Source organism: Fistularia commersonii, chromosome 1, assembly GCF_037954325.1.
Source record: "Fistularia commersonii isolate RoL2024-O1a breed Wild chromosome 1, RoL_Fcom_v1.0, whole genome shotgun sequence".
Classification (NCBI taxonomy): domain Eukaryota; kingdom Metazoa; phylum Chordata; class Actinopteri; order Syngnathiformes; family Fistulariidae; genus Fistularia; species Fistularia commersonii.
The window spans coordinates 14,718,258-14,731,478 of NC_141284.1; the positions used below are offsets into that span (position 1 = coordinate 14,718,258).

General features: G+C 42.3%; 1 protein-coding gene across 2 annotated transcripts in view; it reads right to left on the reverse strand.

The window, feature by feature from the left end:
• Positions 1-2,671: 2,671 nt before the first annotated feature.
• tmem260 (transmembrane protein 260) overlaps positions 2,672-13,221 on the reverse strand; it is a 28,334-nt gene continuing 17,784 nt past the window's right edge. For both annotated transcript variants that reach the window (XM_086149838.1, XM_086149845.1), the window contains exons 8-17: positions 13,064-13,104; positions 10,544-10,630; positions 9,738-9,846; positions 9,199-9,371; positions 7,407-7,578; positions 6,457-6,596; positions 5,718-5,894; positions 4,708-4,761; positions 4,360-4,444; positions 2,672-4,196 (exon numbers count right to left, since the gene is read on the reverse strand). In XM_086149838.1, coding sequence (XP_086005964.1) covers positions 3,936-4,196; positions 4,360-4,444; positions 4,708-4,761; positions 5,718-5,894; positions 6,457-6,596; positions 7,407-7,578; positions 9,199-9,371; positions 9,738-9,846; positions 10,544-10,630; positions 13,064-13,104 — 1,299 coding nt within the window. In that variant the 3' untranslated portion in view covers positions 2,672-3,935. The remainder of the gene's footprint in view (positions 4,197-4,359; positions 4,445-4,707; positions 4,762-5,717; positions 5,895-6,456; positions 6,597-7,406; positions 7,579-9,198; positions 9,372-9,737; positions 9,847-10,543; positions 10,631-13,063; positions 13,105-13,221) is intronic.

A 13,221-nucleotide genomic window follows, 5' to 3' on the forward strand; every position in this document is an offset into this window, starting at 1 on the left:
GAGGCCGAGCTCTTTAATGTGGCACAAAATTAGAACCTCGGGGAGGAAGTGTGGCCTGCTTGATTGGTGAAACCCCTCCTGGCCCACTACCCTCCTCTACACACACCCCCCGTCTTAAAGCGCACAGAGATATTATCCTGTGCCTAGTGGTGCTCTCTTGAATTGGGGAAACTGAAGGACCCCAGAGAGAGCCCAGGGGCGTCCATAAAGGTGCCTAATTTGTCAGTTTACTCCTCAATTATTTAAATAGATCTAAGACGAGAGCGGAGAATGGGGCTTTTTCTGCCTCTTCACGGTAAAGCAGAGAGAGACCTTTCTCCACGGTAGCCATTTTCAATTACGCTCTGCACTGCTGTCTTTGATATACAGAAGTGCTATACTGGAGAGGGGCTGTATCAAATAAACAAATGTGTGTACACAAGATAACAACGGGAACTTAGGGATAATGTTCTCTGAAAAACTCAAAGTAATTTCACATTTACAGATTAGAACTAACTTCATGAACATGTGCACACAGAGTACACAAGCAAATGCACATGTGCAAATATACACATGCATGCATTTATTCAATTATTACTGAGGATTACGGTGAGGTTTGGATACCTTGTTCGCCCATCCGGTCCTATAAACTCATTTCATAATACCACCTCAACCCATGGCGATGCCGGCTCCCACCTGAGGTCACTGCAGGCATGTTAGTCCGAGGGCCAGAGATTTCCAGAAAACAGTCATAGATCGATCTTGGAACTGGAGATGCTATATTCTCCTACTCTCTGCCTTCTAATCCTTCACATATCGGCCTCTATTGTTTGCTGGTTGCGATTAAAGGCTCGAGGTCCCACAGGAGCTTCAGGTTACAATATTTCTTGCAAGCCTCTGTTGGATGCAGGTAACAGGCCTTATATTTTGTCTAAATTCTACACTGCAGCACCCTGCTGAGAGGAGCTCTGAAACAACAATCACTTTCAATAAGCTCTGTATCGGCAGCGTTGCCAGTGCTGTGTCCGTTGGCAGCACAATAGTCTTGGTGCGCCTACTTAAAGATGTGAGGACCAAAACAATGGCATACTCCTTGAAATACAAGAAAGGCATTTACACACTGCGAACACACTTCGTCCATTTTGGCGCCGTGGACACACTGCACTATGAAGACAATCACAAATACAATGGAGTGCACAACAAACACCTGTGCAAATAAAGTCAATGATTCTGTACTGTACCTGTACTAAAGACAAACACTTTGGTACCTCACATGAGAGAAACACACAATCGAACGCAGTGTAAACACAACCCTGAGAACAGTCACTCAGGACATGATGTAAACACAAAGGTTAATGGGCATAACTAATTTCTGAGTTTAGGAAAACACCAAAGTAAGCCTAATAACTAATGGCAGCTCTCTATAAAGGAATCTGACTTTCTTTCCAGTTACAAGTGAAATTTGAGCACACTAGAATAGCAACAATGCAGGGCTGAAAAATATGTAGGGAGTTTGCTAGCAGGCATTGGCAACCTGCACAAAGATGGGTGGCACCCCATAAACACCCTTGAAACAGGTTTCTCATGCTTAGCAATGGGATCTGCAGGCAAAGTTTTTCAGAGAGTAAGATTCTGCAAAAACTGTGGCCAGCTCAGTATATCATGCCTCTCACACCCTCTTTTCTATTCCCAAACACTAACCAATACATCCAATACTCCGCCTCCCTCCACTCCAAGCTTGCATCCAGCCAGAGAGAGGAGGAGATAGGCCCAGTTGCTAAAGCTGTCTTTTCAGCCCCTGCTCCCGCTCGGTCTATCTGAGATACACAGCAAGCGGAGGTGTCGCTTTTTCGCTGGCATTTCGGACAGTATCTACTTATAGACGGAGGAAAAAGAGAAGAGAAAAACAGAGAGGGTATTATCAGGGAGGGATGAGAGCAGCAAAGACATTTTGTCTTTTTATTCCCCTCCTAAGCCCTGGGCTTTGCTCCCAATCCGATTGGTCGATACGGCCAGGGATGTAAATGAAATGCAAAGAGGAATAAGGCTGGCTTCCCATCTCCAGTGTGTGCCCCCCTAAGTCCCCCGCCCCTTTTTCTATGTCTCACTCTGTCATGCTTTCTGGCTGTTTATGGTGTTGTGTTTCTGTCTCCCCATTCACAGACTTGCTGCTCTCCCTGTTTCTGTCTCACCCTCACTGCCTCGTTTTCCTTTCCCCTCCGCTCCATCCCCTCTCCCTGGCTGGGCTCACAGAGCTCTTATCTCCTCAGACGCCCCACATTCCAGCATTGTCGTGGCTCCCTGCCTGCATCCCTGGTCACGGCGATTCCATGGGTTCCCACAATCCTCGGCAGCTTGCTTATTTAGGGTGGGCAACTGACTTTCAGAGACAGGGGAGGGGAAAGGAACAGGGCTAGGGAAACACAGGGTGAGAGGGGATGAGAGACTGAGGGTGGGAGACACGAGAAGGATGACAAAGGGGAGGACAAGAACAAAGTAAAGTAAAAAGGTAAAGAGTGCCTAAGACAAACAAAAGCAAATGCCTGCAGTAATCACGAAAATGAAAAACGACTGAAATTCAATTTCTTCGACAGTGACGGTACCCATCTACGTTACCAATGAATATTGAAAATAATGCATGTGATCTGATTTTGTGACCGAGGCAAACCACTTCAGAAAACACATTCAAAAATGTATGAAACCAAATTGAATCTTTATTGAAAGACAGTAAAATAACAGATTTCTCTTCTCTGTCGTTTAAAAGAAACCGAACCATCTGGGCGACAATCTGTGCTACTGATTACATTCTGAGAAAACCGAACACGCTGGAACTGTCCGCCACTCTCTGATGGCATCTCAAGCAGCAGTCTCCTCCATCATTGTTTTATCTTGAAACACACTGCTTTGACCCCAAATTAGCAGATTACAAGGGCAAAACCCATTCGCTTTGGTGTCACTGGTCCACTCACTGCATTCGCATTGGGAAAGTATATTTTTCCACAGCATCGCGTGTCTGTGTCCCCGTAGTTCACATGACTTTGTGCTCATCTGGTGATCAAAGCACTTTACTTTTCAGAGTACCGACTTGTTTATTGAATATGTTTATACGTCATCCAGAAGGGAAAGGACTTATGCATGTTCACAGAGACACACGCGGACACACAGACATGCAAACACAAATCGACACACACGCGGACATACACACAGAAACACACCTCTAAAAGGGTCTTTGGCATTGTGACATTTTACATTTCATTTAAATCCATGAGGGATTACAGGGCTCCTGTTAGGAAGGAAGGGGGGAGAATAAAAAAAAAACACTAATCGAATCCATTAGTTTTAAAATTTAAAGGACCATCTAAGATAGACTGATGGATGGATAGAGGGGTGGATGGGTGGTGCTGGTGATGTGGAGAGAGGCGTGTGTGGCACTGCACAAGTCTGTCCTAGATTAAACAGCCACTCTAATCCCCCATTTCTGCCCCCAAATTGGGTTTCCCTCAATCTCTGCCCTCCCATCCCAATGTGAGAAAAAGAGAACTAAAGCATTTACTGAGGCAAAATAATCAGTGCATTAAAAGCTGTGAGAGCAGAAGGAAAAAAAGAACTACGAGATGTAATGATAAAGCAATTAAAGGGGTGAATCTGAGGGGCACACGCACAGCTTGTCTGGGGTCATACAAGGCTTCGCACGCTTGATGTTCACATGATCAGGAAGTAGTATGGCTTAGTTCTTTTCAATCTATGGATCCAGACATTTGGATCAGCGAACTCCATCCAACCTAAGTCAACCCTCGGAATTTCATCAAAACCTTGGCTCAATATTCTAGAATGCTCGTGAGTACCATCACATTCCAGCTGTAACATGAAGTTAATTGCTTCACACTGCCTCAGCTGAGCTTTCTGAACATTTTCCAACATTTATAAAAGCTATATGTAGGTGTTTCTGGAACTTGTCACGGAGCTTGCCTCAGGGTCTCGCCGTGCCTGTCCCTCTCTTTCAGCAGGTGAGTAATGGCTGAGCGTATGGCAGGAGCCTGTGGATCTGCGGTTTCTTTCTCCAAGTAAAAACTGAAGTGTCGAATGCTGCAGGTCAGCAAACTGTACGGACTGTAGCCCCGATGACCTGAACGGAGCAGCCTCTCACAGGCCAATGCCAAGTTCTTGTCCCAGTTTGGAGGGTAGTCAAAGTGGGACTCCACAATCTCCTTATACAGCTGCCAGGCAAAGACACATGCATGTGCACTATTATCACAACAGATGTTACCAATAGAAATCGAAGCAAAGCCAGTGAATATGCCATACTTTGCCTTGTTTGGCACTTTAATCTGTCTATTATAAATGAGAATATTGCTGAGGCTTTGTTCAGGTCAGACTTACAGTGTATGATAGCTCAAAGAGGTGAGCTTTTCCCTCTCCCTGCATCCTTTCTGCCAGGTCAAAGATAAAGAAAGCAGTCTTCATCCTGAAACAAAGCACGCAGACTCAGGGCTAAGTGCTGGATGGATGAGCCATGCAGATCCACACTCTCAGACGCATCACTTCAATGGAGTGATTTATGTAGATGCCGCCACCAAATAGAATGTAAATGTAGATGCTCTACCACACAAGACTGGGTTATGGAGATGTTCTTGCGGGATAGTACGCATCGTGATTCAGCTTTTTTCTGCAAAGTATACAATATCTTAAAAGAGGCCACCAGTATTTCAAATACAAAGTATACTCTACCTGGCTTGCCACATCTCTTCATTAGCAACACGTTCCCAGGATCCAGGGTGGAAACTGTGAAAATCACATGGGGAAAAGAGCATTTCTTTATCTAACTGGCTTCGGGCTGTGGCTTGTGCTTAACTTCACTGGCTATAAATGATTATTTATGTGAATGTATTGTTCCAATAGACTGCACAGGGTTTGAACATGAATGTTTGCTGCATAAACATTTAATGACTGAGCAACAATAACAGCTAGCGCATTAGACATGGAGTAAACCCATATTTCCCTTTTTACACTTTGTTGACTGTAAACACTTGACCTCTTCTTCAAAAGAATATTTTAGCGGGGTTCCCGAGCAAATATTTGGCTTGCGGGCATCGACGGACACGCTTGTCGTGAGGTTGCGGGAAATAATGTCACAGTATTCAGCCATGGATCTCAGAGTGAATGAAGGGCTGCTGGCAACAGCAGCAAAATATGTAGCTTTGACTAATTCCACTTTTGACACAGTTATTGACATAACGCAATCAGAAACTCATTATTTTTCATCTTCAGTCTCATTTCAAATAGCTGCAAGCCTAATGTCTTGCTCTGGCTGAATTCACAAAGAGGTGGATCACAGCAGAACATAGGACAACCTCACGGAGGAAAACTCCGAAGGGTGAGTGATGACCACGGAGGAAAAAAGACAGCGGGGAAATCTGCCCAGCTTTAGGTGTTAAAAACACAGCAAAGACAAACTGGGAGGGTTTTTTTATGATTCTTTGTGAGTGACTGACTAAACATAAAAGCTTTGATGTATCCAAAATTCAAGATAATGTTGATCAGCTGAATCCTAGCCTAGTGTACTGTATATTCAGTTTGACTTATGTATATTCAGTTTGACATAGATTTGTTTATCTACGGTTGAAGCATTGTTTGTTTTTTGCATAAAAAGAGATGACTTAAAGCAGTGAGCCATTATCCTATACAGTGTAAAGCGACGCCATCCAGGTGAATCTGTTCAGTTTGCTTTGAGTGCGCACCTGTTGTGTGGCTCACTCCAGTTGTAAAGGTTGTTGGTGCGACGGACCCACTCATTGGGTTGAAATTTCCTCTGAGCAGGCACTAGGGCGTCACACACACCCAGCGGCCAGCGAGCAAAACTATATTCCCAGCTTGGATCTCCATCGGACAGCCCAATACACGCAAACACATCCCTCCTGCAGAAAAAAATAAAAGCACAAAAATACTTCAAACAAATAACGCACTCAGAAAACCACAATAGTTGTCAGAGATCACTGCTACTGATGAGACGCATGTAGGCTGATTCCAATACATTTCTTCTCATTGCATCCAAGCATCTGTGAAGCCCTATGCTGTTCACCAGACACTTGAGCCCCCAGGGTTGCCGGTCAGTGTTACCCTGCAGAGAGACAGACATTTTGGCCTGGCAAACACTGCCCCCTGGTGGGCTTGGTATTGATAAGTTTCCTGCCAATCTCAAGGTTCAGCTCCATCTATTAGGGCAAGAGTGGGGAGTAGCAATGACTACACAAGAGACTATGAAACCAAATCAAGCAGACTGGTCGACTTCTGTAGTTCATCAAATTCCTTTTATGACCTCAACATTGCTATGAGCTTATCTATTCCCTACACTCACGACAGTGCCCACCGTTCAGCTAATCTCTACCTCATTAGCCCCCACTAGCCCCCTCAGTTCAATCTCTACCCATTTGGAACCCTGTAATCTGTTCATCTTTTTATTCCCTCTGTATAACTCACTGTGTATTGTGGGACAGAAACTGCTCCAAAGTGAAGGTGTTCTTCGCCGCAGGGTTGACCGGGTCCCACCTGCGGCCAGGGAAGTTGACCCCAGGGTGGTGGTGTCCTAGCTTGGCCACATACCAACTGTATGTCATCATCTAGAAAGAATGTCTTGTTTTCAGAGTGATTATGAACAGAAGAACGTCCCCACACAATACAATCTACTCGGGGGAAGGATTTATTGACTATTTTGTACTTGGGAAACTATGCTAGGGGGCCGATGTTTTCACATTGTAACAGTGTTACATTCATAACACTGATATGAAGCCCTAGTTTTAATGAAATATCCATCAAAAAACAAACAAAAAAAGACACAGGTTTATTGCTCATCCATATAGTAGTTTCAAGGACAGCAAAAATCCTAAAACTAAACTGTTTGTTCTAAATTTGTCTTTTCTTTGTACATTCATTTCCCTTTTTTGAGGAATTTATTGGAAACTAGTATTTTTCCCTTTATGCATAAGTATTTTTCACTCATGTTCAATGTTTTGTTTCTTCAATTTTTTTCTAAATTTGTAGCTAGTTAGTATTTATTCAATTATCTGCATTCAATTTATAAACACATTGTCAGTTTACAGTTTTAACATATTGACAATAAGTTTATGAAGCTACAAAAAAAAATCAAAGGTAACAAAAATTATCCAAGCAATTTTGTTTTTCACTGCTTTTGGTTACTCTAATGTACCACCAATGTAAATTCTGTCTATACAATTGTTGCCTTTCAGCATTAAGACAAACATTTGACAAATCAGTAACAGTTTATTCTCAAGATTAGAAACAAAATCAAGTACAATTGCTACCAGTAGAAGATTTTGACAAGAATTCACAAGTATGTTTTCTGGCATTTAAATTCTAAAATTTTACTCATGACCCAAAATAGACAAAAGAATGGAGAAATTGAGACTGACCTCCTGGTCGATCAGATGCACATTGGGCCTTAAGCCATTGCAGTAGTGAAGGTAGCGGAGAGTGTTTCCTGGTAGGTCTCCTCGGGTCAGGATGATGGAGTCAGCTGGTACAGAAGCTAACAGCTCCCTGCCAAACTTCTCCACCACAGTGTTTCTGTTCTGATCACATTCCCTGGGATCATCAGCAGATACACAGTCTGACTATATAGCATAATCAAAACAGCAGCTGTGTTTACTTGTATTTAAGGAGGACTGGAGTGCATCTTTAACTCAGCTCAGAATTGTCTGTGATGTGCATAACTGTGTGTATGTGAGTGTGCCCTCACTCGTGAGCACGCTTTCAAGGTGCTCTGAGGGTAAGTTGTCAGTGCCCCCGCCCCTTCCACTCTGCAGAGCACACTGGCTGCCTATCTAATCGTAAGGAGACAGGTGTGATGGGTCTGACAGCACAGGCCATGCTCTCCCCTTGATCAAAGCTGCTCCGTGATGGCTGTCTGGCACTACCCGGCACCTCGCAGGTGTAATCTGCCTTCTCGGACAGCTAACATCTCAGACTGAGCTGGGTGAGGGGAATCTATGTGCTAACCGTGCCTCTCTTTAGCCCCTACCATGGGGTGAGCAGAGAAATACCTGACATATGAGTGCAGTTCAGACCTAAACGTAGGGCAGAGATAAATCAAGTTGACTCTGGGAAAACAGGGAGATTCAAGAAGGTATATAAGTTTTATTTCTCTTCTTCTTTCCCTTTAGCTTTTTTTTTTTGCAAAGAAATAAGTTGCTATGAAGAAGAAGTTGATAAAATTCAAAGTTATTTAATCCCTTGCAAGCATTTTACCATTTTTAAATGACTGGCAGACAGAGCTACTGAATAAAACTCAAAACAAACAAAAAAAGTCAGCAAAAAACTCAGTGGCCATAAACCTTCAACAGGAGATTATTAGAATTGTAGCAGTGATGCCTCATCATTTTAGCATACTTTTCATCTATTTGGGTTTATTAATGTTCTGTGACTGTAATCTGTTCATGTTGCAGTTGAAAATGCTGGGTGACAATTATCTCTGCCTCTCTTTTTCTTCATGTGTCCTATTTTAGCTGTTCATTTTTGGTTACTGTAGGGTTCTGCCTCTGCTTTCCAACTCTGAAAATAGGAAGATATGATGTCTGTTCTTAATCTCCTGCTAGGGTCAGAAAACATTCTATCGCAGCTTTTTATATACTATTTACGACGACGCGTGTTAATTATCACTGAGCATCTAAATTATTGGTGTTGTATCTCCAGACGCCTTCTGGATAGTTATTTAAAAAGGTAAGTGCGGGAACTCCTTACTTTCTTTAATCAGGGTATATGCTTTTTATTTATTTATTTATTTATCTTTCTTTTATATTTACTGTCAAGATCCAGTTGAGAGAGAACTATTCTATGTTCGGATGTTGTATTAAGTTCAAGAGGATAAATAAGAGGTTGTCAACATGAACCACAAATCTATCTATTAAAGGGAAGTCAGTAATTAATAGGTTAATCTGAGCTTTGACCCTACCCTATTCAGTCAAGTATTCAGTTTGCTTATGATTTTAACAGCACCAATTACCAATGGATCATACATTTTTGAATGGATCACATATTATTGCCCTTTGCATAACATCAAAGTCTATAAAAGACATCCTTTACAAATTAATGACTATGATTTGTGTCTATTAAACTGTCTGTTGTTATATTGACATATAGTGACGCAAGTCCTGGTCCATTTTATCACACCAAAAACTCAGGATGCTATTTCATTGCAAGGCTCACCTGAAATTGGTTTGTGCCATTTGTGCTAACAGAGCTGCGGTGAAAACCCAGCCAATGCTCTTCCACAGCCCTCCATGGCCTAACCATCTCCCTAGCAATTTGATTGTCTTGCTCAAGCCGAGGCCTGCCAGCACACACACCACAGCATCACTCTGTAACCAGAAACGCTCTACCTGTGGGAAATAAAGATATGCATGTACAAAATAGAAAGGTCACTTGCAAAGGCATACATGCACAAGCACGCACACACACACACACACACACACACACACACACACACACACACACACACACACACCAAGGATTCTTATGGTTCATTTTTAAAGAACCATAAGAATCTTTAAAAAAAGTTCAACTATCAAATGTCTCCGCTTCCATTGATAATTTGTACAACAGTATTTCACAAGCACTGAACAGATATATCCTAGAAAAATAAGATGTATGTTGTAACTCAATCTGCAAGCAGATACAAAGGCATGTACCGTATATATTTAAATTAAAGGAACTATGTGAAGGACATATATAATTGTATAACTCACTACACCAAGCAGCAGAGGTTTGCTGATGTCCAAGTTGGCCCTCCAAGCAAAAAACAGTGTGTAAACAAGGTACATGGCAGCAAGGAGCCAGGATACCGAGCAACACTTCCTGCCACAGGAAAGAACACTGCACTGATATATTAATCCATAATCATGCTCATTATACTCCTATTGTAAGACCCTGCCAGGTCGTTTGATAAAGCCTAGTTCTTTCCCTTATACTCATCACTAACAAGCTTCCTTTCATTTCAGTTTTTCTGGCATTATGCAAAATACTTAGAAAGTACATTCTGACTTCAGTAATAATGTGATAATGTTACACAAATTAGCATTTGCATGGTTTCATTTTGGCATCATATAAGATGACCTTGCACGTGTACATCTGTGTGCATGATTAGCTAAGTTTATCAAACTCTGCAGCAGAGAGAGGAAAGCAGGGTGTGGCCAATGCCTACATACCCCAAGGACTTCACTATGCTTTATCAACTCCACCCTTGAGACCTTGGCAAAAGGCACTGATGTAATGAATTACTGGAAAGGACTGTCATACAAAGATAAATGCATGCAGTGATTTACACAGAAATATAGTTCAGTAAAACCACACATCAACAAATTGGAATTTGGAGCGTTGTGACAACTTGACAGCTAGGTGCCTCAGTGTTTTTTTGTATTCTTTTTTCGAAGATCAGCATTTTGTCAGTGGTTTTGTTCGCTGTCTTTTACTCTGGGGGATTAGATTTTTTTTTCATTGAAGCAGCTACTGATATGTATATGACAGAGTTTGATGTGCTGCTTCCTCATCCCACCTATCCCATGAGGAGAGGAGGAGGCCTATTCCTGCCAGCACCAAAACAGGAAGGGAAAGGTCTGTCAGGCAGTGGTCCAACTGGGCCCTGCATACATACAAACAGTAATACACAGAAACATACAATTATATACATGATGGACACCAATGGACCAAAGACAAACTCAATTACACTCCTTACTACTGAACTCAAGGACACCAATTACAATATGCCCTCTATCCCCTATCAAAACAAACTCTACGCTCCTTTCAATCGGATTGACAGATACCAATGACTGTGTCATCCACCACCCGCAGCGCCATCCTCTCTTCATAGCGCTTGTCAGTCACAGAATGCGTGCTCAGAGCAACAGAGATAGTTTCCTGCCTCTTCCTTAATACCCATCTCTATTTGACAGCTTATTGAGTCTCTATATCTCCCAACGTACACGATGTGTGAGTGTGCTCACGGGCGTGTGTTTGCGAGTAGTTGTGTCAGCTTCTCCAGCGGGTTTACGTCTCCAGTGCGACATGCCTGTCATGTTCGCCTCTCTTACCCATCTTGAAGGTGTGCTTGTCCGTCAAGCAGCAGGGGTGATGGGTAGCGGTGGGTGCTAGCGGAGGGAGTTGGGGGGTGACTAATAGTGGGGGGTCTTAAGACATCCCATCCCATCAATTGGAGAAAGATACGAGGAGTGGGGTGACTGTGGTGGTGGTGGTGGTTGTGGCAGCGGTGCTGAGCAAGTGAGGGAATCAAGCAGTTGTGGGGTGTGGAGGGTGCTGGAATAGAAAAATACAATTTCTCCAGCTCTATTGCAGTGTCTGTCATCACAGCTTGTCACACTAAAACACCAGAGCTGAGTGATCATTTCAAACTGCTGCAGAAACAGAACACAGTGATTTGGCCGTCTAAGAAGGTTCAGTTCTGCTTTGATTGGAGACTGTGGAATGGGTAAAACAAAAGCAGCTGGCAAGAGAAAGACAGACAGACAGACGTGCAGCTAGCACGGCTACTGAAAGCAGAGATGTACAAAACTGTGTCTTCTGGTTAAACCTTTATGTGACACTAGGGACCAGCAAAGCACAAACAACAGTTTGGTCTGTTATGTCGACAAACATTTGTGCCATCACTGTGCCTCAAATAAAAGAAAACATTTTTAATGTCTGATCCTTTACTAATTTATTTTCCTTTTCATGAACATTAAACACCCACCATGAATCAATTATGCTACCGCACAATTTGCCACTTTGTATGTGCATTTTCTGTGAGAGATAGTGGTGAGTGTTACAGTATGCACTGATCCAATAATTGCCTCAGTGAGTGCTTTGTCGAAGCAGGTCACGCTTTCAGAGTTTGTGCCACTTTCAACGCCAATGTCATCAAGTGATGCAGACAGTGACACAGTCTACATCAAGGAAGAACCACCTTCTATTTCTGATATGACTTTTTGTCTCCTTCTCTGGCTAGGCAGGGAAGATCAAATTCAATAAACACCAGTTCTGTTGACTTATAGTAATAACATATTCAGGACTGGAAATGGCATCATGAAAAGAACGAGATGCAGAGGTTGCTATAGTACAGGATACCTTTTATGATACGTTGGCTGACTCAGCTATCCAACCATATTTACCTGAGTCAAAATATACTGCAGAAGAAAGAGAGAGAGAGAGAGCACGGCTTAGCAGCATAAGCCATGCAATAGATGACCAGAAGGGTCCGTCAAGTCTGTAAAAACACCAGCTTACTTTCTTCCTGATGGAAAAAAATCATCTTGCTGAAATGAAGCGGGAAGTTTTCATTTGAAACTTTAGAGGACAACAAAAGAACTGCGTGTAAAATCCTCCCATTTGATAGGCATCTTGGAGCCATCCTTCACAATCCCAGAGATAATAAACTGAAGGAGACAACCAAGACCAGCTGGGCCAAAACATTGCATATACATTTTCATCACAGTTCTGTGTGTTAACCAACAAATGAATGAAGTACGAAGAGAAAGCAATGTACTATAATGGACAAGACAGTTATGTATGGTGATCATTTGAAATATATTTGCTCTATGGATTTTAAAAGCATGACATGAATGGATAAGTGTTGTGAAGAGTCTGTGCTGAGTTAAAAAATTAACTGCTGACACTTTGGGTAGAAACTACGTTCTGAAAAACTAGGCCCTTCCTCAGTGGCTATCTGGTACCTCCATTTGTGACATCACGAAACCATTTCCTCTCGATTTGATATGAGACTGTACTTCTCCCTCGCCAGTAAATTATATTCAATGTTAGACTATACAATGTTAGCCGAGCAGGTGACGAAGATACAGTCCTGATACTGACAGAATTAGTTTGTAAATAATCTGTGGATTAGGGGTAGAACATGTTATTTTTGACTGAACTATTAAAGATGGCTAATCTAACAGACGTGAAATGTGAGATATAGTTCAACTAATAGAAAACGTACAATTAAAATATCGCACAGTATCAAATTTAGTATCCTAAATTACAATATTGTTTAAAGTTTGGACAAAAAGGATAAACACTAACTTACTTGAGCATTGCGATCAGATTGCCGGAGCTCTCAGTCTTAGCCTGCAAACACAAAAATGGTACAACACAAATCAGGGGTACGCAATTGGAAGAACATATAATTATAATGCAATTGTGTGTGTATGGCTCAAAGAGAGAGCAACAGAGTGAGCGAGAGAC